The sequence below is a fragment of the Anser brachyrhynchus genome, assembly GCF_964034855.1.
Source record: "Anser brachyrhynchus genome assembly, chromosome: 1".
Classification (NCBI taxonomy): Eukaryota; Metazoa; Chordata; class Aves; order Anseriformes; family Anatidae; genus Anser; species Anser brachyrhynchus.
In genome coordinates this window covers 210,555,631-210,581,273 of record NC_137694.1, presented here as the reverse complement: position 1 = coordinate 210,581,273, position 25,643 = coordinate 210,555,631, and the positions used below count along the sequence as shown (strand labels likewise).

General features: G+C 50.9%; 1 protein-coding gene across 1 annotated transcript; it reads left to right on the top strand.

Annotated features, from left to right (window-relative positions):
- Positions 1–3,794: 3,794 nt before the first annotated feature.
- MOGAT2 (monoacylglycerol O-acyltransferase 2) lies at positions 3,795–23,905 on the top strand (the record flags this gene model as incomplete). The annotated part of the gene is made up of 6 exons (XM_080577697.1): positions 3,795–4,270; positions 10,951–11,129; positions 20,698–20,902; positions 21,747–21,921; positions 22,080–22,279; positions 23,751–23,905. Exons 1-6 carry the CDS (start codon positions 4,177–4,179, stop codon positions 23,903–23,905), a joined length of 1,008 nt encoding a protein of 335 aa, XP_080433823.1. The 5' UTR covers positions 3,795–4,176.
- Between the last annotated feature and the right edge of the window lie 1,738 nt (positions 23,906–25,643).

Genomic DNA, 25,643 nt, shown 5'->3' with positions numbered 1-25,643 from the left:
GCAGCAAAATTCCCCAGGAGGTGCTACCATGGGACTTGTAGGGATTAGTTGTGGGTGGTACTGGAGGGGGTTGCTCTGCCTGCAGTCCCCACTCAGTGATGATCTCCCTCTGATGCTCCTAAGGAGAGCTCCTGCTTCATCTCTTCCACAACTAAAACCCAAGCCAGTAAAGAGAGAAGAAAGAAGATGTAAAAGCAAGCAGAGAAGCATGAAGTAGCAGGAGGAACAGTGTGGGCCTTTTGGTAGGCACATTCTGCCGTGGGGAGATTCATCTGAGGGCCAGTGAAGTTTTCCCATCGTTATCATTGCTCTTGAATTTCAAATCATCACCCAAGTCTAGAAAGGGAAAGTTGCTGGAAGTTACATGGAAACCCTGGGAGTAAATCTACATCTTCTCATTGCCAAATAAAAGATTACCCTTCTCATCCCCTATCGTCACTTCCCACTGAGCAGGGACAAGAGGATTGTGGCACTGCAGAGGCAGACCTGAGAGGTAAGGTTGCTCTTAATACATGCTCTGTATTAAGCATGGCTCCTTCCTACAAGAAGAACACTGCAAGATGATCCCCCCCAGCCCTAGCACCTTGACTTTTTGCCTCTGCATCCCTGGCCCAGAGCTGCATGAAGCCACTCGAAAGCTAAAATCCTTCTTGCAGTTCTGACCTGAGGGGTTTCACACCAGCCCAGCTCCATCACAAAGTCTTCTTTGTTGTTGATGTTGCTATTTTTTTCCCCTCAAAGATGATCCCATGGCTATTAAGAGTTGTGAAGGGGGCTCCGGTAGCAGCAAGACCTTTAGTCAGGATGGGGGGGACCATGATGGGACCAGGACCTCTCTATAAAGCAGTGCAGAGCTGATGGAAGTACCTTTTTCAGCTGTCACCCCCCCCTTCCATTGTCCTGACAGAAATAAGACAGAAACAGGAAGGGAGAGCAAGAGGAGAGGGGCAGAGTGGGACAAGGGGACTGGTAAAGAGCAGGACGAGATCTTTGGAGGTGCCTCCCTGCAGAGAGAGGAATGACTTAGGCCTGGATGTAGCCTGAGGTGCTTATGTGAGCCAAAATAGGCCCTTTATATGCCTGGGTGTAGCCTGAGGTGCTACAATGGGCCAAAATAGGCCCTTCATAGGCCTGGATATAGCCTGAGGTGCTAATGTGGGTGAAAATAAGCCCTTCGTAGGCCTGGATGTTGCCTGGGGTGCTAAAGTGGGCCAAAATAGCCTTTTCACAGGGCTGGATGTTGCCTGAGCTGCTAAGGTGAGCCAAAATAGCCCCTTCATAGGCCTGGATGTTGCCTGGGGTGATAATGTGAGCCAAAATAGCCCCTTCATAGGCCTGGATGTTGCCTGGGGTGATAATGTGAGCCAAAATAGCCCTTTCATAGGCCTGGATGTAGCCTGGGGTGCTAGCATGGGACAAAATAGCCCCTTCAAGTTCCTGCTCCTCAACAGCTCTGGGCTGAAGTCTTCCCTAGCATGAGACCAGTGCCTGCAGGGAGCAATTTGCCTCCTTCAGAGCTAGACAGCTCAAAGAAGCGAGCTGAATGCCCGTGAATGCCTGGCCTGCTGCAATCCTGTGGGAATCCTGGGCTTGGACTTCAATATCCCAGCACTGGGATGGTGGGGCCAAGGAGTGGGGCTGGTTGGAAGTGGTCTTGGGGGTCTCATGGTTCAGGGACAGCCTTCAACAGCACCACTAAAAACTCTTCCAGAAACCACGGTCCCTGCTTGGAGGCTTGTTGGGTTTCATAGGCCTCTAGACACAGCCTTCATGGAAATATTTGTCACCTTTCTGCTCACCATACAAATTCTTTTCTCCTCTATTTTACCTACTCACAGCAAAGAGCTGCATCTCTCTTGCCTCCTCCTGGCAGTCTGGGAATCTCCGAGTCCTTTCTAATTTAAGCCGAAGATTTCAAAGGCCTTTATAAGTATTTTTCTCTCCTGATTTAAGGAAACAGAGATACAAAAAGCAAATGGCATGCCCGAGGCAGAGCAGGACATAAATATTTATTACCCAGCTGAGCCTCGCTTCACTCTTTGGTCAGCTTTTCCAAGGAGCCGGCTTGTACATCAGTAAATCTGAAACATGCTTTTTTTCTTGTAATAATAACCCAAAAGGAAAGAGCTGCTTAGGGAAACAGGGGCACGTCTGCTTTGGGGTTTGGCCCGAAACATCTGGGAACAGAAAACTTCCTAGCTGTTTGGGTGTCCTTCGGGGCTCAGGTGGGACCCTTCCCACTAGCAGGACTGCGAGGACTGTCCCCTCGTTGGTCCCCCAGGAGCCTCCCCAGCCACAATGGGGCATGCACAGTGCAGGAGGACCAGAAGCCCTGCACCTGCAGCTCTCTGCAGGGCGTTTTGGGAATCGCTGGTGGTTTCTCACCAGGAAACATCCCGTCTCCAAGCAACAGAGCCAAACGGGTTAAAAGCCTCCTTTGCTTTCCAAAGCAGACAAGGCCTGGAGACAAAGGATGGTGAAGGGGAGGGATGCAAATGGCACCTGAGCCAGTTTTATCTCAATGAAAGCAACCGGTGTCTTTAGGAAAAGAGCCCTTGGGGTTTCACCAGAGCTGTGTGGTTTGTATTGACTACAGAAAACGGAGTCTAAAAGCTGTAAATTCCTTATAGCTTGGCATGTTCCTAGGGCCTGACAAAGGGGAGGATTACTTTTCAGCTAGCACCTCTGATTTACTTTTGCCAAGGGTTGTTTTTACTTTTGTTCTGTAATTCTTGGGCACGGTGAGCTTGGGGATTTGAAATGCCCCTTAGACAAGCAGGCAACGCCTTTGTATGTGCGCCGGTGCTTTCGTAGCAGATCAGCTTATTGTTTAATTCAGTCTGTTAGCTGTATTACTCTGTATCCTGGTTACAACAAGACCCTTGGTTTTCTTGGGCCTCCCATGAGATGATTTCTTTGTTTACCTGAGCGGCTTGTGAGTTCTGCAAGGACTCTTTTTTTCCCCAAATTTCTGAAAATTGTCCACGCAGAAAATTGCAGGGTGGAATTTGATGCATGTGTCGTGTCAAAGGTGCAGCCCGTGCACCTGCTTAGAGGCAGAAATGCAAAAACGAGGCTGCGTTTCCTTTCTCATTCATCCATGTAAAGATATGCAAGGATGCATGTGGACACTTGTCTGCCTCATCCATCCACCCAAACACCCATCCATCCACCCTTCCACACCCCCAATCCCCCCACTCATTCATCCACCCACCCCATTATCATCCCACCCACCACTCCATCCACCCACCCATGCCTCCATTCATCCCTCCATCCCTCTATCTCTCCATCCATCCATCCATCCAACCATCCATCCGTCCATCCGTCCATCCGTCCATCCGTCCGTCCATCCATCCATCCATCCATCCCTCCCTCCATCCATCCTCTGGCAGAGGTGTGAGCCTGCTTGTGCGCCCCAGTGAAACACCCATGCGCTGTTTGCACACCTCCATGGCTCACACAGAAACCCACCCAGCCCTTTGCACGCCCAGCAGGCACAGCCTTGAGCTTTATCTACACATTACATATTTTGAATCATAAAGCCACTCCTCAGAAAAGCCTTTTTCCTCCCACCTCAGCCAACACTGCTCCCACAGTCTCCTTCCTTACATCTCTCTCATGCTCTCTCCTGCAGTTGCTTCAGCAAGAAGGGTGGTTGGATTTTCCTTTTCCAAAGCTGTAGTGCTGGAGGAGACTTGCACGTGGTCCCTTCAGCTTCATATCATCAGCAAATACAAGTGCCCTGCCCTTGCTTGGCCCTTCTTCTTGTCCCCACCTGCCATGCACGGGGGTCTTGTATGCAAGGGGGCAATAAAGCACGTGTGGTCATGCCTGGCTCACATGCACAAGTGCCCAATGTTCTCTGGAAGCACCTAAATATTGTGAAATTTGAAGGTGACAGGTACATGAAGGCAGAATTCTGTCCTGACGGGAGTTTAACTCCTAGATTTGGGTGGGGAAAGCTTGAAACCCTCACCGTCTAACCACGTGGTGACTTTCACATTGGCACAAAGCCGGTGACACCTCCCAGCACTGTCCCTCTCCTCCCCGTGCCACTGCACATTGCACAACCCCCTATACTGTAAGACTGGGTAAATATTGACGGGCGACTTTGCACTTTGCATTCGCCACTTGCCGAGCTTCCTTCTCCTTCTGAGGCGCACACGCAGAGCCAAGATGAAGATCAAGTTTGCTCCGCTCTCTCTGCCTTTGCAGAGAAGGCTTCAGACCGTGTCGGTGGTCCAGTGGGTCTTCAGCTTCCTGGGTCTAGGTAAGAGGCAGCTCCTTTTCCCTCTCCGAGAAACCAGAGCAGCTTTTTCCCCAACCCAAGAAGATTGAAGGTCTGGGATTGAAGGAGAGGGGCATTAGAGGGGCATTTAGGGAGCCTGAGTGATTTGCAAGCCGTGTTAGGACAAGTGGCTAGCAGCAGAGGCTGCACACATGCGCCTCTGTCTTGCAGCATGGGTGGCTCCGTCTTACCAAAGCATCTCCTTTCTCCTCCTCGTTTTTGTCTCTTCCCACCACCGATCACAGCATGGTGGCCCCAGGCTGCATGTCTGTGCTTGGGCATATTTTCAGGTCTCATGCATCCTTGTGGGGGTTTCAGCTTCTCCTGCTCCTTGGGTTTAATGTTTTCCTGGTCTAAGGTGCTGCCCTGCTCAGCATTAGTCATGAGAAATGACATTAGTCATGAGAAATGACATTCCTCTGCCTGTGGGGTGGTGCAATGGGAAGAACATGGGGACTCTGCTTTGCAAGCCTGGGAACTGAAACCCCACTTTGTACAGACCCTGCTGCCCACCCCAAAAGGGCAGTTTTTGGGGAAAACCCAGGCAGGTTGGAGAGGAAACACAGCAGCAACCTGGGCCCCTGACAAACTCACTGCTGTGTGGAGAGCATCAGTTGCTGTTGGAAATGAGAGATGTGAAGTTATGGATAGGATGGACCAAGCAATCACAGAATCAGTAAGGTTGGAAAAGACCTCCAAGACCTTCTTGTCCAACCGTCCCCCTACCACCAATATTACCTACTAAACCATGTGCCTAAGGAAATGAGAAGGCGGGAGAGACAAAGCCAGATAATTAGAGGGTGAAAACCATCCAGGGTGATCAGGAGCCAGGCTGGGAGGTGGCGTCCCAGAGTTTGTCATCGTCATGCCAGTTGGCTTCATAATTTCAGATGGAGTCTGTGTAAAGCCCTCTGCTTTATCGCAGCAGGACAGTTGTTGGGCACTCCCAACACACAGCGGCAGCAGAACTTTGGGTTTATAATTGTACTGGCATGCAAGCATCTCCGAAATGAAGAAAGCACAGGTTATGCTTTAGAGCCTCATTAAGTTTCTAAGATGGCTCCATCGAAACTCTTCTACAGACCTGGGGCTGAATGGCTACCTCTGCACCAGTGTCTGGTGGACTGGAGCACTGGGCCATACTGGTCCAGATGGTGTGGCTGCTTGCCTGCCTCGTGGCACAGGCTTGGCCCCTGCTGAGCGGCACTTTGCCAGATTCTACACTGGAGACGGCCTTGCAGGAGGAGATGTGGATGTTGGGAGAGATCTGGAAAAGAACATGAAGGCCCGGACCTGACCAACCAGACCGGGGACATTTTGGGGTGCACTCTGGCTCTCTCCCTGCCCCTGTCCCCAGGTTTCCTTCCATGGTGCCTGGCAGGGATGGGAGGTAGTGGAGATGTGGCCGTGATGTTAAGGGATGTAGAAACCTGTCCCTGTGTTCCAGCATGGATGCAGCCAGGGCTTAAGGAGTATTAATGGTTATTTTCCAGCAAAACAACTTACTTCTTAGGTTTGCCCCTCCTTGGTACCAGGAGCAGGCTTGCATTTGACTTTTCAGTGATGGAGATGACTGCTGGAGCCAGCTGAAAGCCAGAAGATGGGCAGAAAGGAGAAACCCTCTGTGGTCAGAGGGTAACGTGGAGCTGCTCAAAACATGGGCTCTGCCTCCTGCAGGGAAATGCGGCTTGCTCCAGGTGAAGATGTGGTGCTTAGGGACATGGTTTAGTGGGTGACAGTGGTGGTAGGGGAATGGTTGGACCAGATGGTCTTGGAGGTCTTTTAACCCCCAGGCACAGAGACCAGCCCCTTCTCGAGCAATGCAGGACCACCAGCTGCTCCTCTCTTGCTGAGGCAGTGCCATGCTTCCTTCTGCTGCCAGAAAAGGGCTCTCAAAAACACACAGCCGCCTGCTGCCCGACATTTCTGCAGCCCTTTGGCTGGAGATCGCCCTTCGGCTGCAGCACCGCAGGCTGCTGTTGCCATGGCTGTGCAAATGCATTCCCACAAGGGGCTCGTTCCTCCTCTACTGTGCTTAATTTGGATGCTGATGGTTGCTGGAAGGGGATTTCATGGTGCAAGGATGGGTGTAGGGTGTGGGGTAGGGACCCCGTTGCCTTCCCTGCTTTCCCCTCCCAGCACAGACCAGTGCCACCTCCTAAGGCGATGGGGCTAAGCTTCTGCAGGGCACTGAAATCATCAATGTGCTCCAACACTTCCCCCAGCCTCTCTCATGCTTGGCCACGGGCACCTTTCCAGACACACCACATGGAAGAACTCGTGGCCGAGGCCACGCTAACCAGCCCCTGGCAGGGGCAGGAGTCCTGTGCCCGCTGTCTTTCCGGAGCCAGCACAGCACACCCAGCCCTTGAACCCTTCCAGTCTGCGAGGCTGGCTCAAAGGGCGTGCAGTGCCAGCGTGAGTCAGCCCCTTGGTGGCTGAGAGTAGCCCACAGCTTCGGCTCACCTGTGCTGAGAGCTCTAGACTGGCACTGAGGACCACAACGTACATCTTGCAAATCCTCCTGGCAACTGCAGCATGAGTCTGACCTGCTCTAGGGCTGCTGCAATGCCCAAAATCTCTTTCCGAAGGCTGCTGTTCCCCTTATTTGAGGCTGAATGAGCAAATTCTGGGTGAGCAGCAATGCTGGGCCCAGCAGCTCTTTAATAGGACGTGGTCCCTGTGTTGACTTGGCCAAAAAATTCTTTTGTGTGCTTATAGCTCAGGGCTCACATGGAGCCCATGTGAGTATGTGTGTTGTATGTGGTATGCCCATGGTTTTGGTGCAGCAGGGTTCACCCCTCTGCCAAGCCAGCAGCAGTGTTTGCCCAGACAGGTGTTCTCTTCCACCCCTGTAGCACCTCATCTCCCTTTGGAGATGCATCCTGAAACCTCTGTACCCATCTGCTCAGCAGATAAACCCTGCAGAGCATCCTCGTCTGGTTCCCGTTTCCCTCCAGAGAGGGACTTGCAGCTCACATTAAAGCTACTTACCCCAGGATGCCCACCACCAAACACTTCATTTTTTCCTTCAGGAGGTCCCTTTCTTCCAGGAAAACCTTCCCAGAAAAGTGCCCAGCCTGTGAGGGGAGCCAAGAAGGCCATCACGTCCACGTGGATGTACCTTCTCTTTGCTGGCTCCCCTCTGGCCATGGAGGTGTAAGGTGCCAGGTCCTGGACAACAAAGTGTCCACACACCTCACCATGGACAAGGGCAGAGAAACCTCCTGGCACCTGGCCTGAACAGAAAATGTGAGGTTTAGGGTCTGCAAGGAGCTGTCCTTGCCAAGGGCCCTTTGGTTTTAGGTTGAAGGGGTGTCTCCTCGCTCTCCACGGTAGTGTAGGTAGGGCTGCAGAGAGTCTCAGCCCAGCCTGGGATTATCTGGCCGTTTCCAGATAACCGAACTGATGTGATTGCAAGGACACGGTGCCCTCAGACCCGTGACGATACCTGCCTCGAAAGGTCTCATAAAGACATAAGCCATTTCCATACCCTGCCAGGTCTGGGTCTCCACGGGGCAATATTTGCACAGAACACTCTTTTTTAGCACAGTTTGCCGTGCGTGGCAGGCTTCCCATGAAAAGTCCAGACCTGCAGAAGGAGGAGACGAGGGTCAGGTCTGTCTGATCCAGCATCGCTTACCTGGCCCCACACCCCCAAACCTGCTCATTCCTCCTGGTTGTGCCAACATGGCCTGAAAGATGGGAGCTTGGGGCTGGGAAACACGGGGTCTATGGGGCAGAGAGGTGGGTATTGTAGGGATGCTATGGCCGAATACTGGAAATAATATTCCTCCCCCTTTCCCTTAAAAAATAATGTAAAGGCAATGTTATAACCACATCCCACTGCCACGTGTGTGCCTGAGGCACCTGCAGTCCCCATCCTTGCTGGGTCCTTGGCTCTTCAGAGCCCTAGCACCTGATGGGGCCCAAAGACTGGTTTCAAATGAACTGAGGACTTGCAGGTTTCTCCCCATCCCCATCACGACACAGGCTGCCATCGCTTCCAGAAGCTTTTCTAAGACCTGACAGCCCTTTTTGGACTGCTGCGTGGGCACAGCGGGTTGTACGTCGGCTGCAGTTTGGCCCCAGAAGGGAGATATCTGCTGAGGTTCCCTGGCCAAGGGCCTAATGCCGTGTTCGTTACATCCTTTAAAGTGTACGCCTGGCAGGGAGCCCAGAAAATGACAGTTGTTTGTAGGAAAGCAGATGCCAAGGAAAATACGGCTGTCATCTGCGCAGCTCTGAAGTGGTTGCTGGTCAAGGGAAGGGCAGGCAAGGAACCCTTGGCTTTCCTCATCTTCCTTGATTCAGGAAAGTCTGGGGGTCTGCAGGAACATACATAAATCTCGGTCCTGCAGCACGATCCTTCCCTCTAGCCCTTTACTTAAATAGTCACAGGATTTGGCCCTTTCTCCTGTGGGATGTTATTTTTCAGTGCCTTGTGGATCGGGAATGCTCTGCTTGTGTCGAAGAGTTTGAGGACAGGACACACGGGTGTCTGTTAGCAAGTCAGGGCCGTGCTGGCACAGGAATGGGTGCTTCTCTTGCAGCAAGCAAAACGCCATCAGATTTTACAAGCACTTAATATTGAGTGAAGGTCACCGCGTGCAAATTCCGCCCTGCCAAAAAACGTTGCATCACAAATGAATCGAGGGAGAAACAAATTACTATATATTGCAAGATAGAGCCGAACTTGGATGATAAGAGCATGGATCTGGACGGGAGCCACTCCTCCACCTTGCAGGGCATACCTTGAGCTTTGCACGGCGTGATAAAAGGAGAATCAGGCATTGCACAGCTTTGCAGCAGACGTGATGACCTGGCTGGTAGGTGCAGTACAACCTGCAACCTCCCCGAGCAGCGCTTGTGTGTCGTCTGGACCTTGGAGCTTCCTTTCATGTTGGATGCTGTTTTCCTTGAGAGTTATAAAGATTGTGGCTGGGGCATTTCAGAGGAGTGGCACCAGTAGCAGCAGTTTGTCCCGACCTGGAGCTTTGAGGAACTGTGCAGAGCTCTGCAGTGCTTCCCCATGCTCTGCACCCAGGTGCCTGCCTTGCCTTCCCGTTCAAACACTGCTCCCCGCAGTGCTTCTGCCTGCATGAGGACAATAAAATCCCAATTCAGCTTTAAGAAGGTTTAGGATCCTGTTAGATTATTCCTTTTATTATTATTATTATATATATATATATATATTTTTTCCCAGTAAGAATTAACAGTGCCATCATGCCAGCACTTTAAAAAAGTGGCGTTTATTTGTTTGAACACACAAAGCTCCGGGATCAGGGTGACTTACGACAAAAATAGACTGCAGACCAAATCTACTTATCCTTATCAAGATATTCTCTTCCGATGAGAACACGTGAAATGCTCCCAAAACCTGAAAGAGATCAGGCATCAGGGACAGCATCATAGAAAAACACATTTTTTTTGAGAGAGAAAACTGCATCGAGGCTCATCCCTTGGTCCCTTTATAGTAAAAGCAATCAGGAATTAAAAGGAGGATTCAATATATAGCATCATATACCTCTTCTCTGGTAGAAAAAACCACAGAAGCCACCACCCACGGTGTAACCTATGAGCTGGGGAAGGCGAATGTGGTTTTTAGCTCAGTCTTTCCCTTCCCCGACAGCACCCTAAAGAACAGGGCCACCAAGGCTTCCACGGGGGGCTGATGGAGAGGACACAGCTCTGCTATTTCCCAGGCACTTTGTAGGGTATCTGCTTTACCCGGTGGCCACCAGTGCTTCCCAGTTTCTGCGCAGACACACAGTGCTGGGCTCGGGTGGTATTTGATATGCCAAGCGATGCTTGTTGGCAAACAGACCTTTCTTCTCTCGTTCCCCTGCCAAAACGCAGGGTGAGAGGGAGGCAGGAGGTAGAGGACAACGCTGAGCACTGACTGGAAGCAACTCAGGAAGGTCTTTAATGACTTGGGAAAGTCCCAAGTCATTAATGACTTGGGGAATGAAGTAGAGCATGCTTATAAAATCTGTGATGACACCAAGCTGAAAGGACTGAAAATCCTCTGCAGGCCAAGATTAGGGCTTAAAGTGAACCCAAGAAGTGGAGGAAAATATCCAGAATCAATAAGAAAAAAAATCAATAAAAAGTAAACTCTTATACATGGGAAGATAAAAATAAAATAATCATGGACAATAATTCAAAAAGTGGAAACCATGGCTCAGGACAAAGTGGTTAGGGCTGTGCAGACAGGACATAGTGCCCTGGTTTGCTGCCATAGCAAAATGCCAGGTGCCATCCAGGGGTGTTAACAGGAGCATCGGGGTAAAACATGGGCGTTAATAAGGCAGAGGTTGGAGCAAAGGAATGGAGATGGGATCTACAAGACCTTCTGCAGACAGAGGTCCATCAGTCTGGAGGGAAGAGGGGGAAATAGATGGAGAAATTTGGAGAAATAGATGGCTCTTCAAGGACTGGGGTTAAGCTGCTCTGCAATTCCTGGGGCAGATAGGAAAAAAGCCACCTCCTTGCATCAAAGGTGCCTTACACTGATAAAATAATCCAGCACTGAGCCCAGCTCAAGCTTGGGCTTCATGCATGGGCCAAACAGACCAAGTCCCTTCAGGAGAACCAATTCTAACCATTCCCACCTAACTCAGCCCCCCGACTCACCGCTGCTTTTCTCTCTTTCCTCCCAGCACAGTGCTGCATAGCTCTCTTCATCGGCCTCTTGTTCACGAGGTTTTGGCTGCTCAGTGCCCTCTATGCCGCGTGGTGGCTCACGGACAGGGACGCACCCAGCAGAGGAGGGAGACGGATCCAGCTCTTACGGAACAGCGTCGTCTGGAGATACATGAGGGACTACTTCCCCGTCACGGTAAGCGCCGCCAAGCCCTTTGGCTTTTAGGGATCTGGGGGACCAACCTCTAAGGGCCAGCCTCAGGACATCCTTTGTGCTTGGAGGTGGGTCTGGGGGTATCCCCTGTGGCACAGGGAGGCGGTCAGTGATGAAGGCGGGAGGCAAAACTTGTCCTCCCAGCTCTCCGAATGACTGCATGACCCAATATCAACCCGATCACATCCTTTAATCACCTGTCTTTTACGCACCCATTTAACCTTGCTGCATTCCAGCTGATAGGGACATCTCCCCTGGCCCATTTCCCATGATATATTGCAATTCACCTGCACTTTTGGCTGCCCAGCATTTACCCAGTGGATGCAGAGATAAATTTCGACCAAAAAGCTTTGGTCAAAAAGTTTTGGATTTTTTTTTTCTTAGGCTTTTGATCAAAGCCTAAGAGGTTGCATCTCCCTGCAAGGTCAGCCTTCTCCACTGGAGAAGAGTCTGGATGGGCAAAGCAGAGGTGTCCTGGGCCATGTCACAGAGATGCCATTCCCCTGAGAGGGGCTTTCATGACATTTCCTGACTTACCTTAGTGCACGTGGCAGGCTTTTGCCCTCAGTCTTTATTTAGTTTCCCCTTGGCATGACATGAATGCGTGGACCATGATGAAGTCCTGCCTCAGAGCCATCACAGGTCGGTGCATATCTGAGCAAAGCAACAGCAGCATCCATGGGTCATGCAATAGAGAGGGTTTTTAGGGTAGATCAAGCTGCGCTTCACTCTGGGAATTTACAAGATGATTCCTTTAAGGAAACATTGCAGTTGAGTGTCAAAGTCAGCATTGTCCAATGCCCACATTTCCCTTGCAACTTGTGACTTGCTGCACAGGGAATCCTTCTCTGGAAGGCAACTTTTAGTGCATATCCTCTAAAATGCTTGGACTGGACTGCTGCTGCTACTGCCCTTTCTTGAAAGACACATGATAAAACAAGCCCTGAAAGCAAGGAGATTAATTTAGGGCAGAAATCAGAGCTGAACAACAACAACAACAAAAAAGAATAGATGGGGTCTGTCTGGATCTCTCTTACCATTTCTGAATAGATGCAATGCAAATTTGTATTATAACAGCTCACTTGGGCACATCTGCCCCCAAAATAATGGTGCCTAAAGTGTAACTTCTGATGTCGTATAACCCCATTTTGCAAGCCACAACTCAGTACAATACTGAGCCCAGTGCTGCAGGTAAAATGTGGGCTTTGCCACACCACAACCCTGTTGCACAGACGGCGTGTCCCAGAAAACATTGCTCCTTGTCATCAGAGTGGAAACACCACTCGGTTCTGGAGAAACCACCTCCAGAATACTCCAAAATCAAATGTTGCACCAGGAAAATCAGAGCTTTTTGATTTCTCCTTTATTCCACTCCCCTCATTTTAATTTTCATCCCATCCTGATATGCCTCTTAGGGTGGTGAAGGTGAAGAAGCAAAAGGCAGTGCTGGCTGTGACCATGTCCAGTTAGTGGTAGTGTGCAAACTGGGATCGCCTCTCACCAGATCAGGGTTAAACTGGCAGAAATAGATGTGCTGGGTTTAACTGGACCATCACCCTCTCTCCCCACTGTTGGAGATGATTTAATTTTGTACTGGAAGCTGGCAAATGCTAGCAAGACTTCTCCAGGCCCTTGTCCAGGGCTCTTATCAGGAGCTTTTGCAGTGATTTAGGTATTTCTGGTTGAGCTGCAAGGCAAGCCCCCCAAAAAGTAGATCAGAGTCTCCTGGGGAGGAATGGGAACCCACACCAGGAGAGCTCCTGGTGGGTTTTACCATAAGGGGCAGTTAGTGCATTGCAGCATTTAATAGGAAACACCGAATGGGTTCCCAAGTAATTATTTCAAGGTTAGAATTGCTGCGAGCTATCCACGTGGCTATACGCAATATATATTCTGCCATCTGTTTCTGGCCATAAGCCTCAGTTTGAGCAGTGTCAGACCAACCTCTCTGCTAACACATCGCTGCCACCTGAACCCAGAGACACCTCTTCTGGCTGTGTACAGCCTCTACTGAGCATCACCCTGGACTGTCCGTCTGTCCTTCCCTCCCTGGGTGGCACTGCCAGGAGGAAAGACCAGCAGAGGGAGCATGGCTACTGGTTTTGGCTGCAGCTCGCTGGTCCTGGGGTGCAGACAGGCAGGGTTTCAAAGAATCCCAGAATCATTAGGGTTGGAAAAGCCCTCCAAGATCACCTGGTCCAACCGTCCCCCTACCACCCCCAAACCATGTCACCCACCAAACCATGTCCCCAAGCACCACGTCCAGCCTTGCCTTGAACACCCCCAGGGACGGTTGGAGGAACCTTTGTCCTTGTGGGTATAGGAGAAGTCAGAGGGGGTCCAAAAAAACACGGTGGGAAACTTGCCTTGTTTCACACCCCACCTCCTATCTTTTTTTACCCACCTGAAAACCCCAAATGTGCTTTTTTCCTTGTGTGGCAAGACATTTCATTTCATACCTCTGAGCATGAGGTGATTTGCTCCTAGCAGCGTGGAAATTAAGCACTGTAAAGAAACCTTGCTTTTCCATCCCATATGCTGCTCTCACAAGGAGCTGAGCTCGGTCTGAGCACACCCACCCATACTCTCCCCCCTGCCAAAATAAAACCATCAAGAATGGGGATAAATTGGGAGCGGGATTTGGGGGGCCTGGATGGGGTGGGCACCCAGCACCGTGGGCTGTGTTTGTGCGTAGATTGAGTTCGTTCAGCCCCAGAGGATTAGGTATTCTGGGAAGATTAAACGTGGCTCCTAATCCTCCCGGATCCCTGCTGCAAACAGCGTGGTCAAGTGTCAGGGTTTGGAGGTAGGGAGGCAGCAAGAGCTGCCTGTGCCGCTCTGCCCTCTGGTATGTCAAGAAGGGGATTTAAACCCTGTTTTTACAGGATCTTAGGGCATGTTTACGGCTGCAGAAGCGAAGAGAGGTTGGGATGAGCATCTGTTTTCTGGGGATTAAGGCAGAGTGAATTCGCACTTTGCAGCAGCAAGCATCTGCCACGCAGGAGCGTGCAGGCTGCGAGCGCGGGCGAGGAGCACCCTCTGCTGATCCTAGCTGTGCAGAAAAAACACTTTGCTGCTCGGTTTTGCTCCTTGGAGCTCAGCCTATTTTAGTTAGGGGATTGGCAATTGTAGGGTCAGACAGGACCCGAATGAGTTTGGGTGATTTTAAAAGGCAGGTGAGGGAAAAAAAAAAAAAAAAGCATGGAGAATCCAGGGGGGTGCCCAAGACCTTTTCTAGAAAGGTTATTTCTGCTTCATCCCCCTGTATTCCAATATTCCAACCCGGTTCTAGTCCTTTTTTTTTTTTTTTTTTTTTTGCACAACCAGATGATATGCCCGCGATACATGTTGAGCTCAGCTGGGTCTTAGAAGTGGGGAAAATATCCCAAAATGAATCTCTCCAGGAAGTGTGTGGTTGAGCAGGTATCCGGTGATGCCTGCTGCGGGTTGATGGTGCCTCCAGAAAGATTTTGGATACCGTGGATGACCCTACCTGTGCTGTGTTCAACCAGCAGTCATGAATGTGTCTGCCACTGCCAGGTCTCTGCCCAAACCCTTATCTCCATTCGCACATCTCCTTCTCCACCAGGAGCATCTGTTGTCATTGTGGCCCCTTTATCATGAAGAATACACCCAGTGCTAAAGTAAGAACAAATTCCTTCATCGTATGGCCAAGAAATCACACATCTTCACTGCTTCTTCTCCCCAGCCCCAACCCCTCCAGCCAGAATAAGTAAGCTCTTTGGTAACCTCCTCTGAGAAACACCAGGGATGTGCAGAAGGGGAGGACTTAGAGGGACAAATCTCGTCTTCGTGTGCTGTCATCATCTACAGCAACCCTGGCAGGCTCCATCTTAGCAGCTTTATTTGGGGCAACCTGAGAGGTTCCTGCTGTGTGGAGAAGGTCCCTGTGGACTTCACAGCACTGTTTTCCCCTCGTGGGGAGCCAGAGGAGATTTCTGACCGACTGTGGTCAGTCTAAGTGCCAGCTGGACCTGGTTATCCACAGCATCTGGCAGAGCCTCAACTTCTGCCGTTGTGCTTGGCCACTCGTTGGCTTTCTTTTTCTTGTTGTTTGCGGAAATAAAACGCATCACTGGAGACTTTGCAGCCCCCTAGGAGCTCTGCTTTGGGATGGTTCCATCCCTTAGCTCATTCATTCTCACAATTGCATAAACCGTGACTGGGGTTATTGGGGTGCGTTGTGGTTCTGGGTACGTAGGAGGCGTTGCAGGGTGGGAGAGGTCCAAGCCCCCATGAACCAGGGCTTGCCAGGAACGTTCTCTTTCTTTTCCCGGGAGCACGGTACTATGTGTAACTGGGGATCTTGCGTCGTGGCCCGTGACGTTAAATATAATTTCTGATTTTTAGTACTCGTGGCTATTCATTTGGCTTCCTTCTGTTGGATAGAGGAGAGAAGAAGGCAAACACAGCGCACAGCCAAGTGACCCTGAGCCACCTCTCTCCCCCTTGCTGAGGAGCTTCTCCGTCCCATGACTTGGCGCTCTCCTCTCTGCCCTCAAGTGTCTCTGGTATTGCAGCTCCTGGAGAAAACCCCAGTGCCCAGAGCCACCTTTTTCTCCAGTTATGCCTCTCAGACCCCCTCCATTGCCAGGACCCAAACCCCATTTGCCCCAGGAGCTGCTGGCAGTACTCATTCACACTTCCTTTGCTCTCCCACCCCTGGGTGACCTGCCCACCTCTCTTCTTGGTGTAATTCCTCCTTCTTTGTTCCTCCAGTGGTTTCATCCTGCAGAGACACTGGCTGCATGCCTCCTCCTGTGGGAGATGCTCTTTGGAGGTGCTTGGTGGACAACAAGGGACCTGAGGATTTGCTTAGGGTAAAATTGAACAGAAGTTTACCCTGCTCAAGAGCAGATTGATTAATGGATATAACACCACTGAAAGTGGAGTTTGGGGTCGGGGGGGATAGAAATACAATAGCAACTCTGCAATATCTGCAAGCACCCATGCTCATCGCAGCCTGGCTCCTTCTAATTTCCCACTTAACCGCTTCTGGCTCCCTCCAACCCTACAGACAAGGCTGGCTTTGGGGCTGGAAATTGCTCTGTCCCCAGGACACGCTGGTGTAAACCTCTGGACTCAGGGAGGGTTATATTTTCACACCAGCTTCCTGCTTTTTTGCATTTGGAGCAAAACAGTCCAGGCCACAGGTGACACCCAAAATCCCCCAGCCACATCTCGAGGGGTAAATTAAAGCATCCTCGTCAGACCAGCGCTGAACTCCTGTGCTGATACAGTCACTCAGAAGCCCTAATTCCAATTAGCTTAATTCCCCTCCAAAATGAATTAAAAATCCAAACCAAATACCAAACGAAGGCCACTTTAATTCCAGCTAAGAGCATCTACTAGGGATGTTAATGCGGTTTAACTAATCCAGTTTAAAATTAAGTATGCCTGAGATCCTCACCGCTACGTGGTCTCTTATCAGAGCTGAAGTTCTGCGCGTGCAGTCCCCTAACGTGGCTGAGGATGGCACGTGGGGCAGATCTCAGCACTCCTCTGCAGGAGCTGGGGGATCTGGGGCAGGGTTTTGCTGACGTCTTGGACCCGCATTTGTGTAGAGAGAGTAAGGGGAGGGTCTGCTACCAAGAAGTCACTGGGAGCAATGAACAATTGCAGCTATCAAAGCGTTTGTCCATGAGGAAGGCTAAAGTAGACCCCATCCTTCAAATTCAAATTAAAGTTTGAGTTGGGAGGGCCAAGATAACCGCAGATCTGGGATCCAGAAGGCTTTCTGCCCTGCATCCAAACCTCCCAAGCCCACCACTAAAAGCCAACGGCAGCTCTTTGCCTTCAGGCCACGGGTCATACGCGTTAGCTTGGCACCCATCAGACACCACTGGGATCAGAAACTGGTCTCGCCCTACTAAGAAAACTCCAGGCCAAGATCTCGTCTCCCTTAGATGTTTGCACACAGACCGGCTTGGCTGCACCCTCGAGTCCTTTGGCAATGATTAAAGGCTCAACTCACCCAGAAAGCCCGGGGCAGCAGGCGCCATCCGGCGGGTGCAGAAGTGACAGGAGCCAGGAGGAGGAGGAGGAGAGTGCCGCCCCTCTGCACCTCAACCCCAGCCCTGCAGCCCCCAGGCAGCCCAGTTAAGCATTTTGGGGCCAGAACAGACAAAATGTGGGCCGTGTGGCGTCAGGTATTAACTTCGCTGGAGGAGAGGGAGCAGCCTGTTGTGCGTGACCTCTGGCAGGAGGAGAGGAAGGAGTGAACAAACAGAGGGAAAAACCAAGTGGGAGGATTGAGTTACTGTGTTAAAGAGTTTCCAGAAGGGTGGTTTACCATTCAGGGGACTGACCTATGGCTTAAGGTACATTGCCCAGGTCTCTTCTCTGCGACAGGTTTCCTTTCTGACCTTGTTCAAGCTCCTTGGTTTCTCAGTAAGCTCTGGCCCAAACCAGGAGCAGATGCTGTGACAAGGACAGGGACCTTCTCTCCCCTCGGGTTTACAAAGCTGGAAGAGGCAATTAATTCAGCAAAGCCACTCAGGCGTGGGCAGTGCTGCTGCAGAAACATCAACCGGATCCATCAACCCTTGAGCAACCAGGCTCCTACCCTCCTATTGCCTGCGGCTTAGAGCAGGGACCTGGATACGTGGATTAGGTTCAAGCCCCATAACACATGGGTGGTTCTAATGGCCCAAAGCTATGGTTGGTGGGGATACAGATTTACTGGCATTGAGGCCACTAGGGATGCAAAGATTCACATATCAGAAGCAGACGTGCTATCCAGGAGCATCATTAAAACAGCTGGGCTTGCTTTTAGCTTTGTTTGTGGCCATAAATACCTTAAAAAGTTAAAATAATGAAAAATAAAATAAAATAAATGATATGGTAATGCAGAGAAAGATGAAAAATCTGGCAGCTGAAAATAGGTATGCACTGCCACAGATAAAATACATCACAGGGTGATCGCAATGGAAAGCATCAAGAGGAAATATGAGCACCCAGAAATAGAGCTGGGAAGGAACTGCTTGGTTACATGTAGCAAAAGCAATTCCTCCTGTAAGCCTCACTGGCTGCTGGTTTGAAAAATGGTTTTAAAAGCTACAGTGCTGTCACCCCCATAAATTGGAGTATGGCTGCAGTCCCAGGACATAGCCTCCCTCTCTCCTCTCCTCTCCTCTCCTCTCCTCTCCTCTCCTCTCCTCTCCTCTCCTCTCCTCTCCTCTCCTCTCCTCTCCTCTCCTCTCCTCTCCTCTCCTCTCCTCTCCTCTCCTCTCCTCTCCTCTCCTCTCCTCTCCTCTCCTCTCCTCTCCTCTCCTCTCCTCTCCTCTCCTCTCCTCTCCTCTCCTCTCCTCTCCTCTCCTCTCCTCTCCTCTCCTCTCCTCTCCTCTCCTCTCCTCTCCTCTCCTCTCCTCTCCTCTCCTCTCCTCTCCTCTCCTCTCCTCTCCTCTCCTCTCCTCTCCTCTCCTCTCCTCTCCTCTCCTCTCCTCTCCTCTCCTCTCCTCTCCTCTCCTCTCCTCTCCTCTCCTCTCCTCTCCTCTCCTCTCCTCTCCTCTCCTCTCCTCTCCTCTCCTCTCCTCTCCTCTCCTCTCCTCTCCTCTCCTCTCCTCTCCTCTCCTCTCCTCTCCTCTCCTCTCCTCTCCTCTCCTCTCCTCTCCTCTCCTCTCCTCTCCTCTCCTCTCCTCTCCTCTCCTCTCCTCTCCTCTCCTCTCCTCTCCTCTCCTCTCCTCTCCTCTCCTCTCCTCTCCTCTCCTCTCCTCTCCTCTCCTCTCCTCTCCTCTCCTCTCCTCTCCTCTCCTCTCCTCTCCTCTCCTCTCCCTCTCCTCTCCTCTCCTCTCCTCTCCTCTCCTCTCCTCTCCTCTCCTCTCCTCTCCTCTCCTCTCCTCTCCTCTCCTCTCCTCTCCTCTCCTCTCCTCTCCTCTCCTCTCCTCTCCTCTCCTCTCCTCTCCTCTCCTCTCCTCTCCTCTCCTCTCCTCTCCTCTCCTCTCCTCTCCTCTCCTCTCCTCTCCTCTCCTCTCCTCTCCTCTCCTCTCCTCTCCTCTCCTCTCCTCTCCTCTCCTCTCCTCTCCTCTCCTCTCCTCTCCTCTCCTCTCCTCTCCTCTCCTCTCCTCTCCTCTCTCCTCTCCTCCATTCCTCTTTCCCTGCTTCTAAATCACACGGGGATGAAAGGCAGGAGGCCAACGACGAGTGCAGGAAGCACTGAAGCGAGCTGAAATCACTCAAAAAGCGAGCGCATCGTGGTGGGGGCTCAGCACCGCAGCCCCCCTCTGCCCACCTCCGCACCCAGGCACCGTTGTTTGCTCGCTCCCCTCATTAGGAGCGGGCACAGGCAGACAGTCAACAGTGCTCTAGGACAGGTGGGAAATTGGCCGTGATGTGAAAAGGTTAAAAACAGACCCTCGTGACCCTCACCCACGCTCTGCCACGAAAGCGCACGCACCATTAGCTGCAACCTGCCCGCGGATGGGAGCGGGGCACTCGAAGGGTTGGCGGGGTGAAGCACACCGAGGTTTGTTTCTGGTTGCGCCTGAGTGCTTGGGGCTGTCTGGATGTTCCTGATGGCTCTGCAAAAGGGGCAGCCTCAGCACCCACAGCACCAGCAGGAGGGGTGTCACACCAGTCCTTCCCCTCCAGGCGGGTCCCAGCAAGTCCAAACCCTGCTTGTCCCTCGTCTCTGTTTAATCACCCTCTCTCCAGCTGTGCCACCCATTCTCCTTCCCGGTTTCCAAAAACACTTTCAAGTGGCCGAGTATTTTGGATTGCCGCTCAGCCAGCCCCCAGGGGCCAACCCTGTGCTGCACAGCACCTGCAATCAGCCCTTCCCCGGAGCCCGAGCACGGGCATTTCCCATTCCTGGAAAAACTGCAGCAACCGTGGGCATCCGTCGCTTTTTGATGGACCCATAGATCGATTCCTTTGGGTTACTAACACAGGCACAAGAGGCTGGGTTCTTGCAGGTGTTCCCATATGGTAATAAATCCCTCATTTTGTTCCCTGTTAGCTCCGTGAGAGCTGGGGGTCTCTCCCCACGATGTACAAAAGCACCCTCTGATCACTCGACATGTTTCAGGATGGGAAGATCATTACTGGGGTGGTTCTGGTCATGGGGTGGTGGTCGTAGGGGGAAATAATCACCCCCATCACACTTTCTACATTTTTTTTCCCTTATTGGAAAATGGACAGGAGGAGGTTTTAAAGAAAAGAGGTTCCCACCATCATCGAGGCCAGATGAAATCAACACGGGCTTTGGGCAACCAGATCTAGTGGGAAGTGTAGATCATCAAGTTGGGCGAGGTGATCATTGAAGGCCCCTTCCAAGCCCAGTCAATAGTCTATGATTAAAGAACTGTGCCACTGGAAAAATCATTTTGGGCCACCAGGTGGGGGGAAATACGAAAACAGGCAACGAAATACATCGCAGGAAAAAAAAAAATTGAGTTTTTCAGTTGACCTTTCCCAGCAGAAGGCACGGTGGGTGCCAGGGCCCCCCCGAGAGCCCCGCTGCCTGCTCTCCATAGCCAATGCTCCATCCCCAAGGTGACGGCACTAACCCATGGCCCATCCCTGTGCCCAGCTGGTGAAGACGGCGGAGCTGGACCCCAGGCAGAACTACCTGATGGGATTTCACCCCCACGGGGTGCTGGCCGTGGGAGCCTTTCTCAATTTCTGCACGGAGGCCTCGGGGTTTTCCACGGTCTTCCCGGGCATCACCCCGCACCTGATGATGCTCTCCTTGTGGTTTCGTGTCCCCTTCTTCAGGGACTACCTGATGGGTGGAGGTAAGCAGGACGGCAGTGTGATGCGTGGGTGAATCGGGCGATTTTTTGAGGAGGGAGTGAAGGGCGAAAGCACCAGGGAGGCTTGAGATGATCAAGGGAAGAATTTGTCTCCATTTGTGGCCAACCTGATCCCATCCATGGACGTGGGTGCTGGAGGTGGCACCCAAAATCTCTCTAAAGTTAAATAGCAAGTTAATAGCTATTAATTAATAGTTAATAGCTGTGTTGCAGAACCACGGAGCAGGAGACGAAGAAATGAAGAAGAAATCAAAATTTATTGTCTTTTTTAGCATCCGTTTTATTTTATTCGTTTATTGATTTTTTTTAACATTTTTAAACAATGTTTTCTGTTTAACCAAAACAACATGGTTTTGTTCTTTCTGAATTAGAGATTTCTAATTTTTGTAAGCAAATAACATCAGGGGGCCAAACTCTGCACCAAATGTCACTTTAAAATAGCAACAGGCACTGAAATTCCTGTGTGTTTTACCTAAAGCCAACATTTCACTGACTCTGGAAGGATTCAGGGTGGGACATGGTTTAATCTGACAACAAGCCGAAACAGATTTTCCCTGCAGCTAGTTTTCAGTTTACTTTTTTCCTATTTTTTTTTTCCCTGTTCCTCACTTGTAGGCCAGACAGCAAAGGAATAATCACATATTCACGGGGCAGAGCCATGCATGAATCCAGCGCCGTTCTGGGGAGTTGGGCTGAGATTTACCGGAGCGTAGGAAAACTGTGCAAATAAATACTGAGCACCTCTCTGGAGCTGGATAATGGGGAAAAATGGGAGGAAACCACAGTTAGCCACGTTGTTAATTTTTTCTTCCTTTCTGCCTCCCAGGCCTTGTGTCCTCCGATAAGGAGAGCGCATCCCACGTGCTGCGGAGGCCAGGCGGAGGGAACCTGCTGACCATCATTGTCGGCGGGGCACAGGAGGCTCTGGATGCCCGGCCGGGATCCTGCACCTTGCTGCTGAAAAATAGGAAGGGATTTGTCCGCGTGGCCATCGAGCACGGGTAATGAAAGGGATGGGGTCAGGGGGAGCTTGGGGAGGGATGCTCTGGGCTGTGGGCAGTCACTGGGATGTTCCTGGTGAGTTGGGCGGGTGGTGAAGGGTTTTGGGGATGGGTTTTGTTAATCTTCATGGCCACATTTTGGGTTTGTCTCCCCACAGCACCCCGCTGGTCCCTGCCTTTTCATTCGGGGAGAATGACCTCTTCGACCAAGTGAGCAACCCCAAGGGCTCCTGGCTGCGGCGAATCCAGCACCGGCTCCAGCAGGTCATGGGCATCTCCCTTCCCCTCTTCCATGCAAGAGGCATCTTCCAGTACAGCTTCGGGCTGGTCCCCTACCGCCGGCCCATCTGCACCGTGGGTAAGTCCCTCCCCAGCACGAGGTTGGCCAAAGTGGGGGATCAGGGATCTATCAACACCCTGTTGAACTGGGGCACCATGCCAGAGAGCACAAGATGCCGTGGGCTAGCAATTTGTTGGCAATGGAGCATCTCCAACTGCTCACCCATCTTGGCTTTCCACCCTAGACATAGCTTTTTATAAAAAGCTCCTGGTTCTGGGACAAGGTTTCCCTAAGACAGCAAAATTCCCCAGCAAAAGATACAAAGAAAATCTTAAAAATGTAACTGGGGAAGAGCACCTGAGCCTGAGGGCAGCTCTGGAGGCTGTGATGTGATGAGTTCAGCTGAATGTGGTGTTGGAGCTTCTTCATGATGTGACGAGTTCAGTGGTGTTGGAGCATCTTCAGAGCAAATGAGATAGCACAGAGGAAGAGTAGTACATGGGTCCCTGCATACACTGCTCTGGGACCCAGGCTTGGTCTTACTGCACAACCCAGCCCATCTGAACTGCACCGAGAAAGTGTCAGAGCAAATATTTTGCCAACCCCAGGCCCAGCACACCTTCTGGGTATGAACCCCCGTGGTAGAGTTGGGTAGGACTTCCTCCAAGCCAATTCCACAAGCACAAGTAGGACAACACCGACGTGGTTTGCAGGTTTGCTCAGCACCGAGTGCAGGTGCAGCCACAAATCCCAACCTACCCCCAGCAAAAAACCCCATGAACACGCAGGGCTTGTTTGACCAGACACCATACCAAACCTCAAGAAAATTGTTGGTTTTGATGAAATTCCGCCCGGTTTCCATAACTCTATGCTTGGATCCTCAGCGCTGCTGATGGTCTGCGAATCAGCCTAATTACAGCGGCTGTTTGGAGAGGTCAGAGCTCACCCCACTGATCAGGTTTGACAGCCAGCAATTACTTCTAATTGTTTTACAACCCGGTTGGATTGTCTCAATGGTTTTACAGCAGTATCACAAAGGATCTTCATTAGGCTGATGAGGAGCACTGTTACCCGATGATGGAGCCCTCTGCCGCTTGGCAAACACAATTAGGGTAAGAGCACAGAGCAGGAGAGGTAGCTCAGGGCCTTCCCTATCCCCTGCTGCTGGTGGCTGTGGGAGATATGGGTTTCTTCCAGTGCTGGCAATCAAATTATTTAGTTTTGCTCTGGAAAAAAAAAAGTATTTGAGACATTAGGAATAGCTGTAGGGGATGTATAGGGATGCAACACTGTTCACTCCAAAGAGCTTTACAGAGAGTATCCACCGACTTTGCAGATGGGGAAACTGAGGTAAGGAGAGATGTGACCCAGGAGAGCCGGGAGCTGAACCTCCATCTCCCCACCCCCTTGGCTGTGCTGTCTCCCGGAGGAGACACGACTGGTCTTATCGATCTGCCCACTGCGTCCTTGGAAAGGTGGGACCCAGCTTGGGCTAAGGCATGCAAAGCACCCACAGGGACCTGACCGAATCTTTGTGCTCCCTTTCCAGTTGGGAAACCGATCCCAGTGCAGAAGAAGCACAAGCCCTCTGAGGAAGAAGTTGATCGAGTCCATCAGAAATACCTGGAAGAGCTGTGCAAGCTCTTTGAGGAGCATAAAGCTAAATATAACATCCCAGAAGACAGTCACCTTGAATTTATATAGAGCTCCTCACCGAAGGTGGAGTCATGGAGACCAGGCTCCAAGTTTTCCCCCATCTCTGGGACTACTTCACATCCTCCCTTTAGTCACAGGTAACATGTGGACCACACAGCATGGGGAGAAGGACATGGTTTTCCCAGCATTTGCGTGGAAGCAGAGTTTTCATTTCTTCTCCCTGGAGGACACATAGAAGATAACAAGAAAACAAGATCCCATCACTATTGAACCAGCACTCTTGAAACCAGCACCACTGGAACCCCCCAGCAGAAAAGTCACACTTCCAGCCTGGCTTGCAGGCCAGTTTTTGAAGATATTTCCAGGCAGAGATGAATTATTGTTTCCTTTGCATTTAGTTCAAGTTTCATTTTCACAGCCTAGCTGAGAAAAACGTCGTGCTGGAAAAAGTCGATTCCTCAAAGATATTTAAAAGGATATAAAGACCTTTACTAGAAAATAAAACTTTTTTTTTTTTTTTTCAGTTTTCTGACTTCAGAGAAAAATTTGGGGCATTGCTTCAAATAACAGGTGGGAATCTCTCTCTGAATGCCTTGCTCAGGGAGAGGCTGCAAAAATGGGAAGATGAGCTGTAATTTCTGCTTAGGTTATGTGTTTTTTATTTAATATTGTTTGTTTTGACCAACAAATGATCGCTCTCTGCCTGGTGCTCTTGTGTCCAGCTGCTCTGGGCTCCTTAGTCCCCTCCTGCACTACAGTTCACCGAAAGCTCACGCTCCCAGCATGGTGCTGGGCACCCTCTGCAGCAAAATGAGGCCGTCCCCTATGACACGAAAGAAATAAAACCTTTATAAAGGGCAAATCTCTTCCAGGGGGTTTGCCCTGCTTGCAGTTCTCGGTCCTGGCTCCAGGAATCATGCTATAATGTAATTAATTTAATCCCAGATACCTCGTGATAGGAATGCCTCGGACACCATGGGAGCATGTCGTCCCATCACCGAGCACGTCGTGGCACAAACCAGGCCATTTCCTAAGGAGAGAGCACAGCCAGGAGATGGGAGAAGTGATTTGGGACAGGAAACACGGCTCATAAAGCCCCGTTTGGCAGGTGATCAAGGCTTTAAATAGCCACTGCTTCTTGATATCCAGAACTTCCTTAAACTCCGCACCTAATGGGATTTTGCAGCGTGGAAGTTTGAGGTGGCAGGAAGCCATCTGCTCAAATCAGCTTTACATCGCCCTATACCTTACACCAACACCTTCTTCCTCCTCTCCCCTCCTCTCCCTCTCTCCTCCCCATCCATGAGGAGCTTCCTGCAGAGCACATGCACTTCATTGCACCCAGGGCTTTTGGTATTGCAGCTGCAAGAATTGCACTCAGCAAGGAAAAGACGCCCCTAAACTGGTGATGTTATTATGTGTAAGGGCCATATCTCTTGGGGGGGGGGAGGGGGGTTATTCTTTTCCCTTTCCTCCCAGCTCAGCACTGATAAAGTCACTCCACAGGATTCTTTGTCTGAATGTCTGGCTGCAAATCCGTCCTATTCCCGGAAAACAAGCAGTAACAGGGAAAAATTGGATGGAGCCCGTGTTGACATCTCAAACCACTCCTTTAATCCCATTATAATCCTGTCAAATAAAGCAGGTCACCTGCTATGATTTCTTGCTTGTTTGCTATTAAAAGACTTATTTTTTTGCCCTTAATGAAGGGCAGAGGTGCCGAAGCAGGAGGAAGATTTATGCACCAGGGAAAGAGAAGTGATTCTCTCCCACCCTTTTCTTTTAC